General features: G+C 38.4%; 1 protein-coding gene across 3 annotated transcripts in view; it reads left to right on the plus strand.

Moving 5' to 3' along the window:
- Positions 1-10: 10 nt before the first annotated feature.
- Positions 11-25986, plus strand: part of CPNE3 (copine 3) — a 31356-nt gene continuing 5380 nt past the window's right edge. Inside the window, exons 1-15 of one of the 3 annotated variants that reach the window (XM_066990576.1) lie at positions 35-168; positions 998-1044; positions 8225-8364; positions 8960-9139; positions 9923-9997; positions 10438-10509; positions 11405-11488; positions 13122-13211; positions 16663-16761; positions 18968-19054; positions 19628-19687; positions 20810-20943; positions 21389-21443; positions 21545-21596; positions 22266-22399. In XM_066990576.1, coding sequence (XP_066846677.1) covers positions 8233-8364; positions 8960-9139; positions 9923-9997; positions 10438-10509; positions 11405-11488; positions 13122-13211; positions 16663-16761; positions 18968-19054; positions 19628-19687; positions 20810-20943; positions 21389-21443; positions 21545-21596; positions 22266-22399 — 1254 coding nt within the window. In that variant the 5' untranslated portion in view covers positions 35-168; positions 998-1044; positions 8225-8232. Of the gene's footprint in view, positions 169-997; positions 1045-8224; positions 8365-8959; positions 9140-9922; positions 9998-10437; positions 10510-11404; positions 11489-13121; positions 13212-16662; positions 16762-18967; positions 19055-19627; positions 19688-20809; positions 20944-21388; positions 21444-21544; positions 21597-22265; positions 22400-25986 lie in introns of all 3 variants that reach the window. The other 2 variants (XM_048045862.2, XR_010828693.1) reach the window with 2 other exon arrangements.

Genomic DNA, 25986 nt, shown 5'->3' on the forward strand with positions numbered 1-25986 from the left:
GGTGCTGGCGGCGGGGCCGGCCGGGGCGAGACGAGGCCGAGGCCGGCCCATTCCGCCGGGGGGAGCCGCGCATGCTCTCCCTCGGTGGCCTCGGGGTGGAGCGGGGCTGCTCGGTGCAGGAGTGGCGGAGCCGCCGCGGGGCGAGGGAGCCGCTGTGCGTTGCCGCAGGTGAGGGGCTGGCGGCGGGGAGGGGGTCGCGGCTGCTCCGGTAGGGACCGGGTTCGGGCACCGCGCTGCCGCCCGGGTGGGGCCCCTGCGGGCAGGGCTCCGCTCCCCGGCTACGGGCGGCGGCTGGGGTAATCGAGGGCTGTTGTGAGCCGTCCCCGGGGGTGGCTGCTGCGCTCCTGCCGTAGGAGAGCGGCCCCGGAGCAGTCTCCTGCGAGCACTGAGCCGCCTGCCCCAGGCAGGGAAGCCCCGTCAGTGCCGCCCGCCTGAACTTGTGAGGGCTGCGGGCCGGTTTGGGGTGCTCAGAAACTCGCCTTCACCCCTCGGAGAGGAGACTGGCAGGAGTCATCGGCTGTCCTTAAAGAAAGTGACAACAAGCAAGGCGTCCGGTTCCCGCGGAGTTATTGTTGTTCAAGTGGTTTTGGCTTATTTTTCCGCCTTGCTGTTGCGTGACGTGTAAGGCTCGCCTTAGCTGGCATGCTTCTGGTCAGTTTACTTCCACACTAGGGCAAAACTGAAGTATGAAAGCTGTCCGCTTGTGCCACTGCCGTCACGTATTCAAAGGGCATTAAGAGTCCTCAAGCCAATATACATCCCCCTGCCTTCAAAACTACATCTTGCGTTCATTTTCTTTGGAGTTGTATGTCTCCAAAAGTTCAAAACATTTCAGTGGTCGTACAACGAAGCGTGTTTAATGCAAGTGATTGGAGTCAGACTTACTCCTAGGTGTTTTCTTTTTTTCAGTTGAGGTTTTAAATTGTTAACTTAGATCACACATATAGACTTTATTTTCTAAGTCTATGTAATCACAGAGATGATTTATTTTTTTCAGAATAGTCAGAACTCCATGCAAGCATTATTCATCGGAAGAATAAAAAGGTAAAAAGATGTGTAAAGGAGCAAGAAGAACTAGACAGAAGTCTTTATTTTCCTGTCTTAATGTTAGGGACAATGCTGTTTTTCTAGTATGCGTGTTTGTATTAAATATGTAAGAATTAATTAGTACAAATCCATTCTGTGTGACTGTTAAACTAATTTTAATTGAGCTATTGAAGGCAAATGCCCTTAAGACTGCAGGTAAGCTGTGGTAGCTGTTTTGTACAGACAACATGAAGACCCATCTTGTAGGTGTAAATGTGGCATAACTTATCTAATGCTAAAATCTCAACTCCACAGCTGAGTTAGCTTAATATTGTTACCTGGGGTGGAGTTTTTTTCTCTGTTCTGCTTTAGAGTAAGGTAAATGCTGTCATTACCATGGTTTCCTTTAAGAAATACCCATTGTTTAAGGAAAAAGTTACATGTTAAGATAAATTATTTTTTTTTCCTTTCCGTATTGATTAAGTTAATTTTTTAGACACAGTCAGGATGACTTCCAACATAAGTAATACATGATCAAGTTAGTATCTGTGAATATTAGTTCCTTCTAAACCCAGCAGAGTTATTTCTCTTGGTCAATTGGGCTAAGGTTAACAGCCACTTCCAGCATCACATTTGACATTGTGGTGTGGCTTGCTAAAACAACCAAAGGAAATTTTTTTTTAACTTCTCATCTACATGTTCTATGTTCACTTTCTTCACTTGGTGTTTAGTTTTACTTTACATGTGATGCTTTTGCTCAGGGATTTAAGAGTGGCATTACTCAGTGATTGAAAGATGTGTGAACGTAGGGGTTTTGGTGCTGGCTTGCTGAGTCTTAATTTCTGTTAGTCTTGATAGAACAGTCTTTTGGATAGTGATAATAGTGAAATAGTGATTTAGGTCATACTTTCTTCTACGATTGAAAGAAGATTATATCCTGTAGATCCTTCTTATCTTGTGGCTGGATCTGGTGCACATATTAACTCACTGCTGTGTCCAAGGCATGGTTAGGAGCAAGATGAAATAGTTGCCAGTTGTGGTTTGTGGCAACTTTCTTCTGGTACTTTTCACATCCAGGAGGGTTATCAGCAAGTCCTGATGGTAGGTGAGTAGCATGTGTGCAGTAATCTAATGGTTCCAGGAAGCAGTATATTTGCTGTCTTTGTGTGTTCAGGGCTACTCCCTAGGAATATGAAGAGCAGGCACCTGTGATGCCTCCCAGGGACAATGAATACAGAGTGCAAGTAGCTGGTATGATACAAATTGAAGGACAGAAGACCGGAGAGCTGTTGGTTGTCCTACAGGAGGATTTGAAATATATCCATGCTATAGTAAGGTATAATTCTCTGACTGGCAGTTTGAAGTTAGTGCTGTTGCTTGTAGTGAGATAGTAAATGATGTGTTGGACCAGTGTGGTGTAGTGTTTCTATTGATTTTTCTTAGAGAACCTTTGGCAGCGTGATGAATACAACTTAATGATAGATTTTTATATATAGGAACCACCTACCAATAGTTGCCTGACTTGTTACACCAGTGTGCTACCAGTCCAGTGGATACACATTTGAACTACCTGATTGTGATGAATCTTTTATAAATAGATGATTCATCGCACATAGAGAAAACAGTGTCTCCCTCATGCCTCAGATTTCTTAAATATTAGCTCTTATTTTTTTCTGTGCATAATCTCCAGTTAAATGAGCTGTGTGGTCATTGTGGTTTTATCAGCATAATATCACTTGTTCCATTAAGAATGATATAGTTCCTCCGTGCATTCGAAGTGGCAAGTGCGAGGAAGATAGAACTCACACTCAAGGTTTTGTGCAACTCTTAGAATACTTGGTGAATGATTCAAGCTGAGGTGAGTTACTTTTGATCTGCTTCTATTATTCAACTTGTCAGCACATCAGCTAACGCAACAGAAGAGTTTTATCAGCTGTGTTGTCTGTAAAGAAAGGAAAACAGCGGTGGAAATTCAGATTTGGAGGTATGATGCAGTTCATAACCTGAAATTAGGTTATGAAATGGTCCTAGCCTTTGCAACTTTATATGAAATGGCAACTCCTGTGAGGTGCTTTGTTTTTTTTTTTTTTTAAGAATTGAAGGGTTACATTGAGTTTATTTGAAATACACATCTATACATATGTGTTCTGGTATGATAAGCGATTGTAACACTGTTAGCCTGCTTTGGGGGCAAACGTATCTGTATCTGTCACGGTTTCATTGTCAGCTTCTTGCAGCAGTTGTGGCATTTTCTGGGAATATGTTGTTGTTCTGTGTGCATATGCAACAAGTACGAAAAGGTGTCAGAGGACCACACTGATTATGGATTGAGCAGGTTATATTTGTCAGATGGATGTTGTCTCACAGGTTGTTTTCATTAAATTCCTGTTTTATTCATCTTTGTGCCATCTCTTTGTTGTAACCCTCCTTGTAAAGGGCTGTTGCAGGAAGTGCTGTCATTGCTTGGTGAGAGACGCAATAGAAGAGGTTCCAAGGAATGCAGGCGTAGAGATCTTCACCACAAAAAAATATATATATATTTGCAGGAGATGGTATCTTAATCCTGTCTGAAAGAACGGAGACTGAAAAATTGCATATACTGAATGTTCAGGGCAGTAAAGCTTCATACTCGTTATTTCAGATTAGGGTTTGTTCACGACTTTGATACAATATGTCTGTATAATTAATTTCCATGTTATTGTCTTCCCAAGCTTATGGGAAATGCTTAATAATCCAAGGAGAATCAGAGTACTACTTTCATAAGATATTTTTCAGTCTAATATCCAGCTTATGTAAAATGCTTCATTGCTGTAGTACCTAGAAGTTTCAGTGAACAGGAATAGACTTTATTAGCAAGTTCTGAGATGTCTCCCCTGTTTTTTGTGTCTGTCTGGGCTCTGTAGCAACAAAATACGGAGCTTTGGTCTGCTGTCATTAGTAGTTCACAGCAGCTAGGAAATGCTCTGCCAGCGATAGCTTGTTCACATCAGAACAAGTTTGAGACTTGTGACTAAAGGCAGCAAAGCCAAACCCAGCTATAGCAGTGTTCACTTCATTAGTCCTTTTGCCTTGCTATAGTTAGGTATTTCTGCTTATCAGATTGGATAGCACCTGCTCTAACGAACACACCTGAATTCACCGCTGCGCTGCCCTGGAAGTAGCACTTGGGCAAGTCTGTGCTCTCCTCCAGTATTGCAGCATTGACATGATTGCTGCAGTCTGAGAGTACTGAAGTGCTCTGTTAGAAGATGATCCTGATAAGAGAGCTGTTGCTTTCCAGGTGGAATGCCCTGCTTACATTTCCTGTTCACAAGGAACTGGGTCATTTGGCGGACACCACTTGTCTTTGTTAGAATCACTGGGGGAATTCAGGGAACATCACGATCAGTGGAACTGCAAGACAAGGCTAGTCCTTGACTTGCTGTTTTGCTTTGATAATGACAGCCCAAGCAGAAACACCTGCAATATATTTAGTTGAGCTAATCATGCTCTTGAATGCCCTAGGCGTTTCATAGGGTCAGGAATCAGCATCTCCCTTGTGACTGTACACTGCTGCAGTTCAGAGTCTGGATGTCGCAAGCTCTGCTGAATTGTTCAGTAATTCAGTCTCCCCTCATCCAGCATTATCAGTGGTTTTTAAGAGCCTGCTACACTCCTGCGGTCACAAAATCCATGCCAATAAAAAGGACAATCTCGTCACTGTCATCTGGCCCCATCCCAGTAAGCTTTTAGCTTGCTTCGTGCTGTACCCTACCTGGAGGACAAACGTCAGATAGATTGAGAAAGGCTGAGGTTTGGGTTATATTTGGCTGATGGGGAGTTACTTTCATAACAACAGCTAATTGCATAAATAAGTCTCTTGTTACGTGATGTAACTTACTGGCAGTCAAGGCTCATTTTACCAGATCCCAAACAGTATCATCTGTTTGTGTAAAGTTATTCCAGTATCCCAAATCTGCAAGTAGTCCAGTCATGAAATATTGAAATATTTTGCATCTGGCTTGCCTACTAGATCTGGTAGTTTGTTGTGGAATGGCATTTTGAGAGGTAATAATACATTAGTGCAGCTGTGATTCCTTATTTCCACCATCCTGAAGAGACTGCAGTTTGCCAGACTCTGTGTCCCAACAGGTTTTCAAAACGACAGCACGTAAGTGGCAGTGACTCCGTTCCACGAAGGTGTTTGTCCTCTTGGGAATCCCCCCACCCGAACCTGTTCTGGAAGTTTTCAGCTAACACAGGCTTTCAGACACGAGGAGAATTGGGTGGAGCAGAGATATTCTTGCTTTTATGCAGCATGGGATTACGAGGATTCACACAAGGCGCGCAGAGCTCTAACAGCTGCCACTGTTTAAAAGACTTTTGGTTCATGTGGACATGCAGAGCATGTGTACCCTTTGCAAGTTATGCGCTGACTGCAATGTTGCAAGGGAATTACTTGTTTTCTATGTGTTTTCACTACTGTAAATACTGTTTTGGGTTAATGAGATATGACTTTTTCCTCACTAGTGGTATATTATTAACTTTTAATGTTTATAACCTAAAAATCAGGTCGTATACAGCTATTTACTATGAAACGTATGAGCCTTACATTATTATGGATAATCATGTTGTCTTTTTCAAATAGCAGAATTATTTCTTGAAATACATTGAAATGTTACAGACTTCTTCAGTTATAAAAATAATGATTTCTAATATTCTCAATCTCTGGGGAAAGTGACTTGCATTATTTTCATCTTGCATTTTGTGAAACTGGGAAACAAAAAGACTAAATCTCAGGATTTGGGAAGTTATGTTTTTATTTCTAGGTTTCAAGTTGAGTGTCCTCTGCTCAGGTAAACATGTTCTTGTTAGAAGCTGTCTTTTAGCTTTACTATGGACGCAATTACTAGGTCTTGAACAAGAACACTTGTATTTTGAGGCAGGGAAGCAGGCTTTTTAATTCTTCCCCTCTCTGTGTGTTAAAGGATGCTTTTTGCACCGTGCCTCTTTTGCTAAATCTGTTCTCTCTCTATATGCGTAGTGGGGAGACAGTGACATGTGGAGGAGGAGAGGAAGTCACAAAATCATGTGAGAAAGTACTTGTGGCATGAGAGAACTGGGACATGTTCGCACAGGCTAAGAAGAAAAATCTGACCAGATTTTTAGGTTGACTGAGTGCTGTCCATTTACAAATGATTATGGAAAGATTGCTTAACCAAAGATACGTGGGTAAGGGTCCTTTCCCAAGATCCAGGTTAAGGAGTCTCAGTGAAGTTAGGGCAAGAAAATCTTGAGAGTTTTGGGAAGTAGGTCTCAGTCCAAGTGTGAATTCTGTTACATCTCATGAAAACCCTTTCTACTTGCTGCTGTAGCATCGGTGGGTATTAGAGCATCGTTTTGTCAGCAGAAGGTTGTTTTTCTGGAAGCAGCCAGTAAGGAGTCATGCTCTGCTCCGCACTGGGCAAAGCCACTAGCTGTTAATGAGCTCTGTCTGGCAGCCAGGAAAGCAATAGAGAATGGAAAATACCAGTATAAAAAGAAGCAGGAAAAAAGGGGCAGACAGCTTTTTAAAAGTATGCTTTCTAAGCCTAGAAAACATCAATTTAAAAACTGTTCTCTATGTTTGGAACTCAGAGCCTTGTTGTTGTTGTTGTTTTTTTTCCCCTCAAGGACAATGACTGAAACTTGATAAAATCTTGGGAGTTCAAGCTGTTCAGATGGAATCACGTATAGGTGTTTGGGAGGTGCGGGAGGATTTCCATAAGTCTGATGTGCTTCTTAGAAGTCACGTATGTGAGTGAATGTTTGAGTGGTTCATTTACAAACTATTTGTATTGACTTCAGTTAGTAGTGGTCCCTAAAGGGTCCATCTCTAAGGTAGCAAAGCAGGGATGGAGAGGCAACATACAGAGTGTGCCCTAGTGGAATACAAGAAGCCTCAGGAAAGCTCCCTCAGACTACGTTGTTTTCCTTCTCCCATTTTCAGTTCATTGGTCCTCTTTTCCATCATCATCATTTCCCTTTTTGCATGTAAAAAAAAAAAAGAACTTCTTTTTCAGTAAAAGTCATATAAATGTAGTGAAAGAAAAAGGGCTGAACACAGTTTCAGGGGCACTATACTATAAGTGATGCAAGTAAACTGGCTAGATGGAAGCAGATGCTTTTCCTTTCTTATTCTGTGTTGTGTCTTGTGCATTTTCACGGTAAGTTAACCCAGTGGGATGCCGTGTCTGGACTGTGGACTTGCTCTACAGAAGAACCTGAAGCTAAAGAGGTTTAGGAACTTCCAAGACAGTCTGATTGCGGACAGCTGGGGAATTCTTAGTTTCTGAATCAAGGCTTACCTCCCAGGGAGGTGCTGGAAATGATGAACTGTAATTCTTGAAGAGTAAAATCAAGAGTTTCATTATATAGACAATATCTATTGCTCAGACCTAGTTTGGCTTGAAAATTATTGTTAGGCCACAGTGGACTTCAGAATTGATAATGAAGATGTTTCTTTGTTTATATCTGCTGATACAGTTTTTGCAGTTCCAGTAGAGAATGATGGAGAAACTTCAGAGGAAACATGAGAAAGCTTTCATTTTTTTAACGGAACCTCCAGAAAGAATGCTTCCTCCTTATTCTTAGTTGTTACTTGACCTCAAAATTTTTTATCCTTATTATTAAAATTATCATTGTTCTTAAAGATTTACTAAGCAAGATTGCTTACTCTTGTTCCCCATTTAACTCCTTTTCCAATCCTGCCATGCTATCACTTCAGCATGTTGTTACAAAGGTTTATTGGGGGAGTATTTAATATTTTTTCTAATTCATTGAATTATTATTAGTATCTACATTATGAGATACTGGCATTCATGTGGGTTTTACAGGATGAGATTTAGAGTATGTGAAATTTTATTGTCAGCAGTCCAAACCACTGTGCTGTCTTTGTGGCATATCCTGTTTTGCATTTGGTTCCTCAAGCATTCTAAGAAACTTGATCTTGTTTCTTATTGCAGACTTTGAAATGAAGTTTTATCCCAGTGTGGCAAAGCCAAGAATATGGTGGTAATGCTGTAATCTTGGTACCTCATAAATTTTTAAAATGGTATTTAGTGCCTTGAATTATGTTCTTGACAAGCAAATGTTTCAAGTGATCAACCAGAGAATTATGACAATCACAGTATTTGCTTTTTAATCCGTTTTAAAAATGATTTCTATTGTTGTTTTCTAGCTTAACAAATGGCGGCGCAGTGTGTGACAAAGGTGGAGCTGACTATTGCATGCACTAATCTCTTGGATAAAGATGTTGGTTCCAAGTCAGACCCCCTGTGTGTGCTTCTCCAGAACACAAGTGGTCAGCAGTGGTATGAGGTACGACGTGATTGCTTTCATAAATCTGCTAAAAACGCAATCTAGCTTGTTGGACCTTTTAAAACACTGGAGCACAGAACTTCATTAAAATAGTTCAAGTATATGCTAGCACCTTTTGAATACTTTTCATTAGATTATGTCTATAATAAGAGTGCAAATAGCATGCTAGTAATTGTTTTCTAATAAATACTTACACCTGGTCTAACTTACCACTGTTTTCCCCAGCCAGGACAGACAGAACCCTTCAAGGTGCTTAAATTTGCTTTTATAAATACAGTACTCCAAAACTATGGACTCATCCTTGATTTGACAATATGCATTTTTTGTATCATGTTATGTTCTTGTCTGGGAGTAGATAAGATACTCCTTACAGGGAACCAAGAAAAACAGGACTTCATCAATCTCTGACTTACAGCTTACAGCAATGGATTTTGTAATTTACTGTGGTTAGTTGTATTTGATGAAAAGTTTGTTGGATGATACGGCTTTATACTAAGAAGCACTTCTGAAAGCCTTTAGTAATGTTACCTGATTTAGGTGCTTATTGTAGTTTGTTGGTGACATTTTGAGTAAAGTGGTATCTTTTTACCTGCAGGTCGATCGCACAGAAAGAATTAAGAATTCCTTGAACCCAAAGTTTTCAAAGAAATTTCTAATTGATTACTATTTTGAGCTTGTTCAGAAACTTAAATTTGGAATATATGACATTGATAACAAAACCTTTGATCTGAGTGATGATGACTTCCTGGGAGAATTTGAATGTACACTGGGGCAGGTAAGTATGCAGGATATTTCTCTTAGAATTAAGAAAATGTAAGTTGAAGCAAATCATTAACCACTTTTATCTTAAACTTATTTATTACTATGTTCTATTATAGGTGGGGTGCTCTTATGGTGAATAGGTTTCCTTCTTTTTCCCCCCAAGCACGAGTTCAGTAATGCTCTTATTTGCAAAAGGTTTTGAGATGCTGCCTTAAAATGTGCTCTAGAATGATGACTGGATTGCTGTCTGAAAGTGGCCTATCAGTGAGCACGAAGTAGTAATTGATATTTACTTAGTTTAAAACTCTAATTAATTTTACTGTTAATGCTACTGCAGTTAGGAAGCTTTTTTTATCTTAAAAGATCCTTCAAAGGCATTTCTTCTTAGGAGAGTCTTCCTGGGATTCCTCTTCCTGTGCCCAATGTCTCAAGTGTCATTTTTTTTCAAGTTCATTGTGAAGACAAGCATTGTGAAATGAAATTCATTAACAATTTAATAATTCATTCTTCAAGTGAAGAAATACATGTAGAATGAATAGAGACACTTCTGAGAAACCATTACCTGAAAAGGCTAAAATAAAGTCTGCTAGAAACGCTGTAGGGGGAGAAGTGATGCTTGTTTGCATGACAAACACATTGTGTTCATAAATCTGTTTAGTGAAGCTGTGAAGGGTGACTTGCATGTGTTCGAATGGTGTGTATGAAAAACATACATACTTCACTATCTCGTTTCATTCGTTTGAAAATCTATTAAATTGATCTAATAATCCTTGACACTCAAATTTTATCTTGGCAGATAGTTTCTAGCAAGACTATAACAAAACCATTAGTACTTAAAAATGGCAGACCTGCTGGAAGAGGAAGTATTACGGTAAGACAGTAACTCACTTCAGCAATTATATTTAAATATTGTTTTGTTTTATTTATTTATTCTGTGGCTTTAACACAGTGGGTCTCACCTACAGTGCCATGAAGAATGTTATGTAGTGTTTTCTTCTCTAGAAATACTCTTTTGTCATCCAAAAGGAGAGTTGCCCAGCTTCTGCAAATATAAGACTCATTGCATCTGTCCAGATAATTGGGGCTACAGTAAAGCATCTGATGCGCTGCTATTCGAGCTGTATCTTTAACTGTCAGTGTCATCATTGTGGTTAATCCTGATACCTAAACAAATTGTCACTCTCTTTGCCCTGTTTTTTACTGGTTCATTTCTGAACAAATGTGACCTTTTAAAATGGAACTGTTGTAGGAGTATTTTGAGCAGTATGAGAAAACAATGTAATTTCTGAATACAAATTTTTTTTTATCTAGATTACAGCAGAAGAAGTGAAGGATAACAGAGTGGTTGTATTCGAAGTAGAAGCAAGGAAATTGGACAATAAGGTACTTAAGTGATTGCTATTTCTGTGGTAAAGCAGCAGAATCAATTTTGTCAGAAGACAAAACAGCAAAATGCTGTCTTATTTTCTGCTGATGTGATTACATCCATTAAGATTTTGCTTACACTAAAAAAAATCGAAGGAAGATAGCTTCAGAGTAACTTCATTGACTACATTCAAACGAATTTTGATAAATTTCTAAACTAGATGAGTATATAGTAGGGATATTCTGTGAACAGCACTCTTCCATTTAATTGTAAGTCTTTACGTTTAATTACAAAGATAAGGGAGTTTGGGTATATTCATAGGCTTGAATGTTTGTGTAACTGTTTACCAGTTAGTGCTCTAAAAAAATGGTAAAAAAAAAAAGTGCATTTAGTCTATGAATCTGTTATGTTAAATAACTTGGGTCTGGTTAAAATGATTGTATTTAGAAAAACTTCTTAAAACAAAAATTTAATATAATTTTAATATTTAACTTTATAAAAATTTAATTATTTTAAAATTATTTATTTTTAAATTGAAAATAATTTAAAACTTTAATTCAGTAAAGCTAATGTTGACTGAATTTTAATCCATCAATTTAATGATATTTTTGAATTGGATCAAATTCTTAATATACTTATATATCATAGTACTACTGTAAGTATTCATTTTCTTGAACTTCATCTTAAGTTGAAGGGCATTCCCTGTTCTTTCTCTTTCACGGGTGGTAAAAGAAAATATGATATTATAAATTATATCTGATAAATATAATAAGAAGTGCATTTCTTCATCTAAAATATTTGTTCCCTGAACATTTAGTTTACCTTTTGTTAATCTAAGTGTGTTTTAACTAGCACTTAATCACATTCATGCCACAGGCTGTTCTGGGATAATTACATGTTCTTTAAACACAGGATTTTTTTGGGAAGTCAGATCCTTATCTGGAATTCCACAAGCAAACTGGAGATGGAAACTGGGTGATGGTTCACAGAACAGAGGTAGGATATTTTTTGTCAACAACCTAGAGGTTGAGGTAACTTGATTTCCAGTATGTCACAGCATTAGAGGCACAGAACCTTACAACTAGAAGAAAGAGTGGTCTGGTAGTTAACATGCAGGTGGGTCAATCATTTCAGCTTGACTTTCTTTTATGACAGAAAGATTACTGTACTCCGGTTCTGTTTTTAATGACATCCTATTTTAAATGAAAGAAAAAAAATAACTCTCTGTAATCTAGAAGGCAAATGCTTTGAAAAGGTACTGAATGCAGGCAGATTTAAGTGTTGCTCTGAGGGTAGAATTTGGGCATTCCTGTGACCGTGTTGCCTTTATGTCAGTGTCACCTAGCTGAACTGTTTACTAATTAAAGCAATTATACTGGATGCTTGCATAGCAAGGGCATGCCAAGGATAATGCAGAGTGAGGGGAAAATGCACTGAAGCAGCAGCAGTAGCCTTCCAGCCAGGAGGTACACAGGTTCCATGGCAGCAGCTGGCAGGAGCGGGTTCAGAATGTTTCCCTGCAGTGTAAGCTCAGGCCCTAGTCAAAACTTAGGAGGTGTGCACATTGGAAGGGGTGACCACATTCGTTTTGAGAGTCAGATTCTGAAGAAGTACAAGTCCTTTTTGTGGGAGACTTATAAAAACATTTTCCCTCACAGGGTGTTTCAGCTACGTGAAAAGTATCTTTACCATGAGGATTTTTTCATCTTCAGTATAAATAATGAATCCAGAGTTTGCAGTTCCAACCTACGATTGGCTGAAAGACTAGCTCTTTGTTAGAGTTTGAAAAACTTTTGTGCATTTGTTTGCTTATGTTCATTTATTTGTATTATCTACTGTTTTCAAAATAGGTATTTTTCTCTATGCACCAGTGCTGGAAGTATAAATATTACTATTATTAGATATTATTAAATATTACTTGTTGCGTGTGATTTCTTTTGCTTTGTAAAATCATTATTGGGTATTTCTATTACGGATACTTTCCAATTGACAAATTCTGAAGATCTTTCAGTGGCATACTTAAATATCACTTGTTTACCTTTCAGCTTGAGAGACTGTGTGCAGTAGGGTGTCCTTTTATCATCATGCGCTATTCTTACTTAACTATACCATGAATTTCTTGAGGGAATATTTCCATAAGTGGCATTTCAGAATAAACTCTCGCTGGAGTGAAAAATAATCTCTAGAACACTGCTGTATTCAGAAATTCCAATGTAAACATTTCCCCTATTTTTGGTAATTGTGTGTGTTTAAAAAAATAAAACTATATTTTTAAAATTACTTAAACAATGTCAGTGTATTTGTAGATACAAAGAAATGTAACTTTTGCAGTGTGGTAGCTGAATGGTATAGTAGATCACTGTGCAGTCTGAAAAATAAAGTTGAAAGTTCCCTCTTGGAACTCTTTGGAAGTCCCATATGGAAAGATACCTTTTGGGCAATGAAATTGCATTTTAGGAATGTTTTGTTTGTTTATATCCTCTGTGTTAGGATTTGAACTTCAGGAAGTGAATGACAGCAGAATTAGTCAACAGTTCTGCTTAGAAAAACCAAGATGTGAAGGTATGACCAATTTTGGATCCCTGTTTTCCTCTCTTGTGAACTGTACTACTGTCTTTTATTCTCACAGGTTATTAAAAACAACTTGAATCCTGTTTGGAGGCCCTTTAAAATCTCTCTCAATTCTCTGTGCTACAGTGACATGGATAAGTCAATCAAGGTAGTGTATAAGAAATGTGTATATGAACTAATGTATTTGAAAAAATATATAAAAAATCAGATGTATTATTCTAGTTACATTTTCCTTTTGTTTCAGATTGAATGGGAATTGGTAGAGTTTTTATTATTATTTATTTTAAAGTAACAGATAGAAGCACACTTAAGGGGGGATTGGTGATTAAAAAAAAATATCTTACAATTTCAGTCTCAATGTTGGTCTTTGAAAGTCTGGGAAACCAGTTAAACATAAGTGGCTTTGGAATGTCCAGGTCAGTTTCTCACTTAGATTGTACAGTTTTAATATTGCACCAGCCAATATTGGTGCTGGGAAGATATTATATAGTAAAAGTTGCATGGTAAAGGTTAGAGTATGCTTTGCTCTATGTTAAGTGCAATAAATAACTGATGAAATTCTTAATAGGCTACCTGATGTAATTAATTACACATATTCTTAATATACAAGCTGAGATAACAGATGTGGACGAGATATATCTTGTAGATGCCAGATTAAGCAACTTTTCTCCTCAGATGAATCTGAACTTTCTGTCAGAAGGTCAATCACATCTGTGGAGTCATAGTTTTACTGGGACTGGTCTTTTAACTCTTGCATTTCAAACCTTACCTTGAGTAAACTGTGTTTAACTTCTGAATGTTTTTCTTCAGGGATTTCTTTAGTTTAGGGATGGAATTGTAGCTAAGCAACCAATCAAAATATTATTTATAAGCTAATATGAGCACGTTAGAAACCTGATATTTTAGTATTTGGAAAAAAGCAAAAGCAACAACAAACCACTATACTTTCTGTTCTTCCTCTGGGAAAAAGCAAATGAGAGCATGAACTGCATGTGGCAGGTATTAGTCACATGGCTTGAGGCAGTCCTGGAAAATTCTTAACAGCCACAGGGATGCGGGTGTTACAAGCACCTGTATAGATTTAAATACGTAATTACAGAGCAGACTAATGAACGACTTCACAAGCCCAGAACCTCAGAACCCGCTTTTCCTTGCTGCTTCTTTGTTTTTTCTTTCTGTTCCTTTCGTTTTTCTTTTTCCCTGAAATACCTGTGACAGCTCTTGCTTTGCCATGTATTGTTGTAAACATATTTCTCTTTTTCAGTAAACAGCCCTGCTAAAACTAAGACCATTTATTAAAATAATTCTTTTAAGATGAAGTTATTCTCAACTCTATAGTTGTTTTAATAAAAGCTGTTCTCTGGAATCTTACTTCATACGTGTAGGTTTATCTCCAGAGGAAATAAATTTTAGTTGGGAGTTCTTGTCAGCTCGCAGACAGACAGAGGCTGAATTGCGGCTTCTGGTATGTCTTAACTTAGAAAACCAGTAGCTATAACTTCAAACATTAAAATGCAAACAGAATTGTATCATAATATAAATGAAGAATTAAACAATGCTTTAACACTTTTATACGTGCACAGTTGCATACGTAATGGGCTATTTGTCATAGTAAGTAAAAACAATGGCTTTTCCCTAATGAGTGGCTTTTCATGCATTTAATGGCTTAGTTTGTGTATTTCCAGCAATACACAAACCATGTTGATTGTCTTCTCAATTTATTGCTGCATTCCTTGTGTGTGTGTTTGCAGTCACTGAAGCCTTTCTGTGCCGAAAACGTGAGCCTTTCAACTAGAGCAAGAATGCCTAGTTCTGCTAGGGAAAATTTATATGCAGTTTTACCACATGGTTCCCTGGTGTTATCATGTGTGCAAGAGAGCATACATGGAACAAAAGAAATGTTTCTGTCTTGTCTGGACAAAGTTTTGAAAATTGGGTTAGATCGATCAAATATATCAAGCAAGGCAAACTTGAATCCCTTTAAAAAGAAATAACTTCTCCAACTGTGAACAAGTACTGCAACTTTTGGCTCAAGAAATGACTTCAGTTTTAAATTTCAGCTACCGAAGCACTTGGCTGAGTATTTGATTGGCTTATTTATGGTGTTCAAAAGAATTTACACACCATCTGCCGCCATGAGAATCAGTCTGTTGGTACTGTGAATGAGACTTAAGTTGCTATTCAGTGCATGTGCATGCATTTTATTTATTGGTGCATTTGAAGTGTTGTAGGAGTAGTGCAAACAACAACGTAGAGGCATGCTCTCCACAGTGTAGAATATGCAATGTACACATCATATTTTGTACTTCAACATTACTGCTTGTTTCTGGAAAGTTAATTTCTCTCAGAAGCTCAAATATATGTTAAAGCTGTTTGTTTTTCGTTGTTATTCCTAAATGAAGTGACCAATGCAATTAAACTGTTTCTCAAATATAACAAGTCTTTTTTCAGTGTTGAAAGAAAGATGTGAAAACAGTACTTCAGTTTAAGCCATATATATACATATGTATGTAAATAATATATATATGTTTATTCAGGAAAAAAATTCTTGAGGTTTATGTTTTGATTCCAAATAATGGGAAGTTCTTTCTTAGACTATTGTTTTTTAGTATTTTAATTTGTTTTAATTTATTTTTATATGATTTGATTAATTAAAGTTAACTAGCATGTCTGTGTTGTAAAACTGAAATAAAATATCAGAAGTGAATGGCATATGCAATTCTGAATAGCATATGCAATTATAAATACACAAATTTTTACTTAGGCAATTGGAGAACGTTTGAAGCTTGAGCTTTCAAAAACCGAGGACGTTATGATGAAAGTAATGGTGGTAAAATTGTGCTCACTTAAACTGATAGATTCTCAAACAGAAAAAAAAAAATGCCTATTTTTCCCTTGTTCTGCCTTCTTTGGTGGGATGGGATGTTGAAAAATGAATTGCTCGAATAGGGCAGTCTTACCATTAAACCAGGCAAGAACGTTCATTTTTAGTTGACATTCAGATCCATGAAGTGTGGATCATAAAGACTGTTTAAGTTTTCTAAGCTTAAGGAAAATTCAAGTCCTTTCTAGATTTTTGGCTGAAACTTCATATACTTAAAAATTCTAAGCTATCTTGGAGTTTAATAAAGTAATATTCAAGTATTAATAAAACTCTTCTGATTGCTAACAGATTTGGCGAATTTTTAGCAAGATGCTCAACGGTAAATTTGCTTAAGGCCTCCACAAAATTAAACCTCCAAATCCATGATGACAGTAGAAGGCCTATAGATCATTTTTCTACTCTTCCTAATATCCCCTTGCTCCCAAAATGTAGTTCGATATAATTAATGTTACACGCTAGTCTTGAGACCTGACACTATTTAGTATTCTCAGCTGTCCTCCACTTCAGTGGCAGATCAGCTGGGTAAATTCTTTTACCCAATCATAATCATTAAATGCTTATGCAACCCTGAGACTGCAGCACAAGAAAAAACTCCATGATGTAAGAGTTCCAGGAATGTTTTGGACATTGAGGTTTATGTTAAAATGTCACTGCAGTGCTTATTGCTTTGGTAGGCCCATTTCTGTTGCTAACACTGAATAATGCTTCATTTTAGGTTGAGTGCTATGACTACGATAGTGATGGGTCTCATGATCTCATAGGAAGTTTTCAGACCACGATGTCAAAACTGAAGGAAGCATCTCGATCTTCACCTGTAAGTGTTACGTAGTCTAAGCTGCTTGTATGTTTTCGATAAGCTGTTTTAGTTGTTGTGGAACAAAATTTACATCACTCAGTTTTCTGGTATCTAAGTTAGGCTACAGCTTAACAATATTACTGTAGTTGAGGCTGACTGAGGCTTTACAATGTGAATCTGCTTTCCTATCTTGGTTAGTGTTTTTATAAATGTTATATAACTAAATACCCAACCATCATCACAAATGAATTTCATTAATCATAAAAGCCAAACAAAACAAAAACCAACAAAGAAAACAGAAATCAAACAACTTGAAGTACGGCACTTACTTTAGTGAATATGGAAAAACTTCAACATTTATATTACTACATAGAACTGCACTTAATGTGTTGTGTTAGCTGGCTCTTCTTTAAAGTGAAGTTTCTTTCTGTGTTCTGACAAGCAGTAACAATTTGCAGACCTTGTAATAAACAGTATCCACTTGAAAAAGTGAAAGAAATCATTAGCAACCTTAAGTCTCTGCTTTTATGGACGTGTATGTTGCCAAAATATTTTACCATTTTTCCTTTAATTCTGAAAACCTGCAGAATTGCTCCCGAATTGAAGATGAGATAGATATATTGACTGCCTGCTTACACTTTTTTTGACATCCTGAGTGTTGTATTTTTACTAAATTCTTCAGAGCTGTTGATAATGAGAGCCTTTAACTGTAGCTTTTTTGATTGTTGCTTAGAGCCTTGCCATGCTTTTTTTTTGTTGATGTCTGTTCCTGAATTCATTTTTAATTAGAGGGTTCAGTTTAATGCCTATTAATGGCTTGTATTGTTTGCAAGGAATTTTGGATAGTGTTTATTAGACACATTGTGCATTTATTGGCAATTTGGAGCTCTTAAGTGTTTTTTTCACTTTCTAGATTTTCAGGAGCCAGATGCTGTCAATTTCGCTTTCCATGCTGTTATTGATGTTACTTGCACTTTTCTTAGAGAGCAGTATCATAAATTGAACACACTTAGCAGGGTTCTGTACATTCACATATTCAAATGTGTTTTTGGAAAGAACTGTGATTGTCATTTCCCAAGCAGTGTGAAGCATGGTTATGTGGAGGCTGTCTGAGAATACAAATACCTGTTTTCATTTTTCCCCTAGTAGCATAATAGATGAAATCTATTTTGAATTAAAAAAATATATATATTTTAAGTGATAATCTTCCTGTGCTGTTTTTGGAAATGCTTTAGGACAGTTGTTTTCGTGAGAACGATGGCTGCGCCTGTTCATAGTAACTTATCTCTGTGTCAGTAAGGTTGGACAAAGATATAAGACAGTACAAGTAATGTGCTGAAGGATTCTTCTACTTTTAAAAGGAGCTAATCCGTAATCCCATGTGATCTCATTTATTTGATAAGGTCTGTAAAATATTTCCAATATATGTTGGCATTTGAGTTTGTATGTTCCAAGTGTGTTCTTCAGCTATTCCCACAATTTTGACATCAGCTGTCTTTGTGGAAGATTCCTTTTCTAAGAAATGTAAAGAAGAGGCATTTAGACTTCTCAAGTGCTAACATTGTTAATGCATTCTGTCCCTTTTTTTTCCTTGATATTAATTGCAAGATCACTTTTTTTTAAACTTTAACTTAAACCAAAGCAGTGGACCCTGTTTCTGGCAGAGAGTCTGAAGGCACAACTGGGATATCTGCTCAGACTTATTTATGCACCAAACATGCTGGATTATGCCGTAGCGACTGCATGATGGCACTGCCGCCTTTACCTAGCTAGCTGCTGATCCTGCTTTGTGGTTAAGGTATTGGTTTAGTTAATGAAGCCTGAAGAAATGATTTGTGGAAAGCTTAAACATATACCTTCTATTTCATTATGTTACTGCCACTGCTGCTGGGAAAAGTGATGGTTTGCCTGAATTGCTATGCCTTTACTAAAAATGTTGTTGGTAGGATCCTCAGAGAGAAAATGGTACGGATATACACAGTTGCCTAAACAAAATTTTTTGTAATCTTCTGTGTAAGAGAGGATTATCAGTTTCTTGATGGGAAGATGATGGGATTTTTCTTTCTGATTTTGGGCAGGCTGGGTTTACTTTGGTTTGATAGTAAAACAAATAACAAATGCATTTTAATACAAGCCAAAAGTATGGGTCCTAGAATGAAAATTTTTTTGAATGCGTCCCATAAATTATATTTATGTTTTGTTGTTTTCTTTTGCATCCATGCAGGTTGAATTTGAGTGCATCAATGAAAAGAAAAGACAGAAGAAAAAAAACTATAAAAACTCTGGCATTGTGAGCGTTAAGCACTGTGAGGTCAGTAACATGTTATAGTATGACTTTGCTTTTAAGTGTTTAACCTTCTCCTAGTAATATCTTCATTCTCAAACTGTAAGAAACTTCACAATGACTGAAAGTGACAGACATAATAAACATTATGAGTACTCATATAAGGAGAGAGATTTACATGTGAATCACACCTGTCCTTGACTGCCCGTCTCCCGCCCCCCCCAAACCCCCTTGAAGTTGCTGTCTATATGGAGAAGGTTGCTTTACCAGTTTGTAAGGCGGTTCCTAACTTACTGTTTTATGGTGAATCACAATCTGCTAAGTTTATTTATAAAACGACATATTAAGACAGTGGTGCTTTTGGAGCTGCAACATTGTCTGCCTGTTATGTTGTAAGAGCCCTGATTCTGATGCAGAGTAGCTGGTGGTATGTACTGTAAGTATCCTCGCTCCAGTGGGAGACACATCGATAGAGTTAAAGTAGTGATTTTAATGGGTAAAGATAAGAAATCTGGAACCCCAAAAGTTGCTTCTGTAATATTTATTGTTCTCCCTTCCAAAAAAAAAAAGTTAATTTCCATCTTTGACTTTTTTTTTTAGATCACAGTAGAATGCACATTCCTGGATTACATCATGGGTGGGTGTCAGCTGAATTTCACAGTAAGTTAAATCATTTATATAAAATAACTCTTGAATTTTTGGAGCAAACTGAACTTTATCATTGATTGCCTGCGCTCTTTATTTGATTGTGTTTTTATTTTGTTCTTTGGTGTGGAGGGTTAAATCTTGGCTGGCCACCAGGCCATAATCTCACTCCCCTCCTTAGGAGGGCAGGGGGAGAAAATAAGATGGAAAAGTTTGTGGGTCAAGCTAAAGACGGAGAGAGAGCTCACTGATTACAGTCATGGGTAAAACAGACTTGACTTGGGGAAGGTTTGTTTAATTATTACCAACTGAAAATATGGTAGGGTAGCGATAAACATAAATAAAACTAAAAAAATACCTGCCAACCACTCACCTCCCCCTGCTGCAAACACCTTGCCATGTAAACCAAATGCAAGGGGGGGAGAAGCCATTTTGCAAGTCTTAACTAGTTTTTTAGGAAAAACCTTCTTTACTCCTGGTACAAAGGTCTGAACCTTTGGTTATTTTCAGTAGGAACTGGCAGAGCTGTGTGGAAGGAAACCAGGGAGAAATATACAGTTCTTTGGTGTTCAGATATAATTCATGGTTGTTTTTTTTCATAATAGATGTCATGAGAAGCTTTCATGTTGTGTCTGGCTTCTAAGTTGTATAATTCGTAAACCTAAATGCTGCACAAATAGCAGTAAAATGTCTTCACCCTAGTAACATGTCTCATCACCAATACAGAGAAGATGACCTTTTGAGGTCAGAGAGAGAACTATTTCTAGGCATCTCTTGGGTCTGCCTAGTTGTATGTCTGACAGCAAAGATGTGTATGGCAAGAAACAGGAGTTAACTTTCACAACTGTTGAAGAGCTGTTGTGAATAGTAACTTAAAGTAAATACAGGCAAAACCTGACAGATGAAAGTAATTTCAATGCTTCCAAGAAATACAGAGCTTCTGCTGGTTTTGTGGTGGCATTGATTTAAGAAGGCTAAGATTCCAAGAAACTTGGATCTTAATTATTGTGCCTGTTAAATATTTTTTTTGTAACAACATTTTATAACTCTTTTGTGGTTTTCACTTTAGCTTTGTCAGAGATTAGAAGCATAATTTCACCTCTAACAGCAGTTCATTGTAAATACTCTATTTGACAGGTGGGGATAGACTTTACAGGCTCGAATGGAGACCCACGCTCTCCAGACTCCCTTCATTACCTCAGCCCTAATGGAGTTAATGAATACCTAACAGCCATTTGGTCTGTAGGGATGGTCATTCAGGATTATGATACGTAAGTTTTAATTTTTTATTTAAATATTTTTAAAAGTATGTATAGATTTTTGTGGTAGCCAGTATTGAAGATGATAACATAAATAAAAACGAAAGTTCTGAGCTGAATGTAGAGCTAAAAAAAGACTTGGTAATCACTGCACGATCACATAATCACAAGCAGAATCTTGTGTTTACAGCAGGACAAGTAAGGCTTTTCATTTGTGATGTAAAGAGCAGCATTGATTTAAATAACTGCTCAATTTTTTGCTGATTTGATGTTAAAGAATGGTTTTGGTCCTAGAAACAGTTACAGGGGGAAGTTCCACCTAATTTTGCCTCGTAGTTCTTAATGATCAAAAGTATTTTTAATAATCAAAAGCAGCAATGATTAACTAAACTTAGTGAACTATGGTAGCTTTTAAAGGAAAGCACTTGCTTCATTTTCTTGAAAATTGCTTTTTTAGAGATAAGATGTTTCCAGCCTTTGGATTTGGTGCACAGATTCCTCCTTCCTTTCAGGTAATGGAATATGTAATTCTACTACATAAAACAATTAAAAGCGTTTACTTCAGGAGAGGATTGTATATACCATCCTGACGATGTCTTTTGTGTATTAACAGGTGTCACATGAGTTCCCATTGAATTTTAACCCATCAAACCCATTCTGTAATGGTAAGTCCAAAGTAACATCAGACTTAGAGAATAAAATATCTTACATGAAAAGATTAAAAAAAAAAAAATTTGAAACATGAACTGTGAAGCATGTTGCTCCAATTAAATAGACGAGATTAGTCATGTAGCAGAAAACAATTTCATAATGTATATCTTAGTTATTAGAAATAATATTTGGTCTCTCTTCTGAAATTATCTGGGAAAACAGATTTTAACAACTAGGGCCCAGTGCAGGTAAACTGGGAACAGTTCTCTCATGTTGTCATGCAACTTCTAATCCAAATCAGGAGTAAGAGAGAATGTCTAGTTTGAGTATGATGCTGCTAGAGCCTGTTCAGTATGGCCTCTCTGATCATGTTCCTAACTACTACCAGATGCCAGCTGAAGAGAACTGTTGCAATTCAGCTACATATACTTCTGTACAGTATTTGGCCTTTCTATTCTTGTTGTAAAGCCAAGCACGTTAAGCATTGGTCAAGCTGAAGGCCTCAATTGGTTATAAATCATTTGTTTTCATCATAGGAATCAAAGGATCATCATGGTAGGTTTTAAATCTTTGCATCATTATTTAAAATAACTGATACATAGTGTTTTTAGGAAGATTGAGTGCATCAAAATATCCTAATTCTAATATGCAAAAATTAGGTTGAAACTATTTATGTTCTCTAGGAATCCAAGGCATTGTTGATGCATATCGGGCTTGTCTTCCTCAAGTGAAGTTATATGGGCCAACCAATTTTTCTCCAATTATAAATCATGTGGCAAGATTTGCTGCTGCAGCTACACAGCAGCAAACAGCATCTGTAAGTTCTTTACCATAGTGTGCATATTTTTTTCTTTCCATTCTGGCTTATACTGTTTTTCTTTTAAGCTTGTAAGTGTACCTGTTTTGACAGCTGGCCATTTACCCTGTGATTTGGTGCTTGATACCTTTGAAGCTAGATAAAAGCTAACTTATTCTTGCAGATTGTGCACAAAGATTCTCTCATAAATTAACAGAGCAAACTCATCAGAGTTGAAATACTAGCTTAAAAATGTATGGCATCTTTATGGCATCTTCTGTTCAATGCCCTTGCTGTGCTTTACAGTTATTAAAGTCTAATTAAAGCCTTTGAATATATAGAATCATAAAATCATTTAGGCTGGAAAACACCTTCAACATCACCAATTCCCACCATCAACCTGACCTACCAAGTCCCATCACTAAGCCATGCCCCTTAGTGCAATGTCCCCATATCTTTTAAATACCTCCAGAGATTCAAGCTCTATCCTGGGCAGACTCTTTCAATCCTCAAACACCCTCTCTGTGAAGAATTATTCCTAATGCCCAGTCTAAACCCCTCCTGGTGCAACCTGAAACTGTTTCCCTGCATCCTATCACTCTATCACTTGGAGAAGAGAATGACAGCCTCCTTGCTGCAACCTCCTTTCAGGTAGTTGTGGGAAGTGATGAGGTTTCCTCATCAGAGTCCTATTCTCAAGACTATAAATAATCATAGAATGGCTTGGGTTGGAAGGGACAGTAATGATCATCTAGTTCCAAGCCCCCTGCCATGGGCAGGAGTGCCAACAACCACATCAGGTTGCCCAGGTCCTTGTCAACCTCGTCTTGAATACCTCCAGGGATGGGGCATCCACAGCTTCTCTGGACAATCAGTTCCAGTGCCTCACCACACTCTGAATAATTTCCTCCCAATATTTAATCTGCATCTCCCCTCTTTTAGTTTAAAACCATTCCCCCTTGTCCTCTCATTATCTGTCTGAGTAAAAAGTTGCTCTCTATCTTTTTTATAAGCCCCCCTTTAAGTATTGAAAAGCTGCAATGAACGCACCCTGGAGTCTTCTCTTGTTCAGGCTGAACATCCCCAGCTCTCTCAGCCTTTCTTCATAGCCTTTCACTGCTCCAGCCCTCTCATTATCATAGTCCTCCTCAGGACCTGCTCTAATAGCCCCACATCCTTCTTGTTTGGGAGGCCCCAGACCTGCATACAGCACTCCAAGTGCAGCCTCACAAGGGCAGAGCAGAGGGGAAGTCACCTCCCTTGACCTGCTGGTCACTCCTTGTTTGATGCAGTTGGCCTTCTGGACTGCAAGCGCACTGCTGGCTCATGTCGAGCCTTTCATCCACCAGAACCCCCAAGTCTTTTTCTGCAGAGCTGCTCTCAATGAGTTCTCCCAGTCTGTACTCCTGTCTGGGATTTCCCCGACCCAGGTGTAGCACCTTGGTCTTAGACTTCTTGAACCTCATTAGGCTTACATGAGCCCATTTCTCAAGCTTGTCCAGGTCCCTTTGGATGGCATTCCTTCCTTCTGTTGTATCAACTGCACCGCTCGGCCTGGTGTCATCTGCAAACCTGTTGAGGGTGCACTCAATCCCACTGTCCATGTCAGTGATAAAGGTTATAAACGATACTGGTCCCAAGACAGACCCTTGAGGGACAACACTCATCACCGGCCTCCCCCTGGACATAGACCCATTGACCACCACTCTCTTGGGTACAGCCTTCACGCCAGTTCCTTATCCACTGAATGGTCCACCCTTCAAATCCATTTCTGTCCAATTTGGAGATCAGAGTGTCATGTAGGACCATGTTAAAGGCCTGATGGGAGTCTAGGCAGACAACGTCAACTGGTCTTCCCTTGTCAATTGATGCAGTTACTCAATCATAGAAGGCCATCGGGTTGGTCAGGCATGATTTGCCCTTGGTGAAGCCATGCTGGCTGTCCTGGATCACATCCTTGTCTTGCACATGCCTTGACATTGCTTCCAGGAGGATCTGTTTCATGATCTTGCCAGGCACAGAGGTGAGGCTCATCAGTCTGTAGCTTGCCGTGTCTTCATTTTTACCGTTTGTAAAAATAGTAGTGATGTTTCCCTTTTTCCAGTCACCAGGGATTTTGCCCTACCACCATGACTTCGAATATGATGGAGAGAGGCTTGGCAGCTCCATCAGCCAGTTCCCTCAGAACCTTGGGATGTGTGTCATCGGGCACGCGTGTACTTGTATGCCTGATGTACTTGTACGTGCAGACTTGTAACTGTTGAGTTTCATCAGGTTATCTGGATCCTGCTCTTTGCTTATAGTGGGAAGGACTTTGCTCCCCCCAGCTCTCGCCTACAGGTTTGGGGTCTTGAGAGACATGGGAAGCCTGACTGGCAGCGAAGACTGAGGCAAAGAAGTTGTTGAGCACCTCAGCCTTCTCCATGTTTGTCGTTACGAGTTCTCCCTTCTCATTTATTGGAGGGGGTACACTCTCCCCGGCCTTTCTTTTCTGACCAATGTACCTGTAGAATCCCTTCTTGTTATTTTTTGCATCCCTTCCCAAGTTCAGTTCCATCTGTGCCTTGGCTTTCCTGATCCCATCCCTGCACATCTGGACAGCATCCCTGTAAACAGAACAACCCCAGTTCCATCAGCTCTCCTCATGAGTCTTGTTCTCTGGTCCCTTCACCAGCTCGTATCTTTTCTCTTCACCCACTTGAGCAACTTAATATCTTGTATTGAGAGGCCCAAAACTGAATACTATATTTGAGGTGCTATCTCACCAGTGCTGCATATAAGGGGACAATCACTTCCCTAGTCCTGCTGGCCACACTATTTCTGATACAAGCAAGGATGCCATTGGCCTTCTTGGCCACCTGAGCACACTGCTGGCACACATTCAGCTGGCTGTTGATCGGCGCCTCCAGGTCCTTTTCTGCCAGGCAACTTTCTAGCCACTCTTCCACAAGATTGTAGTGCTGCTTCAGGTTGTTATGACTCAAGTCATATATTAGAGTGACTTAGTGAGGAAACTAGACCTTGTTTCACATCAGGTAGCTGAGAGAGCAAATCAACTCAAGATAGTCAGAAAATGGTAGGTGTAGCTCCTGGAATGTAGGTACCAACTTAAGTGATGAACTGTCCTTACTATAAAAATTTAGGTGCTGTATGCACTCCCCACCTTGCTCCCTCTTACATGTCATGTGTGAGATGCTGAATTAGGAAATATGAAGAGCAAGTCTTGAGTATCGTATAATTTAGGTAATACTCCATACAAGTTCAGCCAATCTGAAGCCATGCATATCCTAACTCATTGATCATAGCAAATGTTTCTCTCAGACATCATAGAAAATCAGAAAATAAAATTAGCTATTTTTGCATATAATTGTACCTGTGAAAACCAGTTTGGAAAAGAGCTGTGGATTTTCATATACAAAGAAATTTGGAAGGTTTGCCTTGATGGTCTTTCAGTCGCAACTGTCATCAATACATGTGTTAGGAAAGTATTAGAAACCTCTTGACCTTTTTTTGAGTGCAATATGCCTAGCAATTTCCTTTTTTCTACCTGAAAGGATGTATGAAGAAATTTTGCTGCCTTGCCATTTAACGCTTATTATAGATTTTTT

Source organism: Anser cygnoides, chromosome 2, assembly GCF_040182565.1.
Source record: "Anser cygnoides isolate HZ-2024a breed goose chromosome 2, Taihu_goose_T2T_genome, whole genome shotgun sequence".
Lineage (NCBI taxonomy): Eukaryota > Metazoa > Chordata > Aves > Anseriformes > Anatidae > Anser > Anser cygnoides.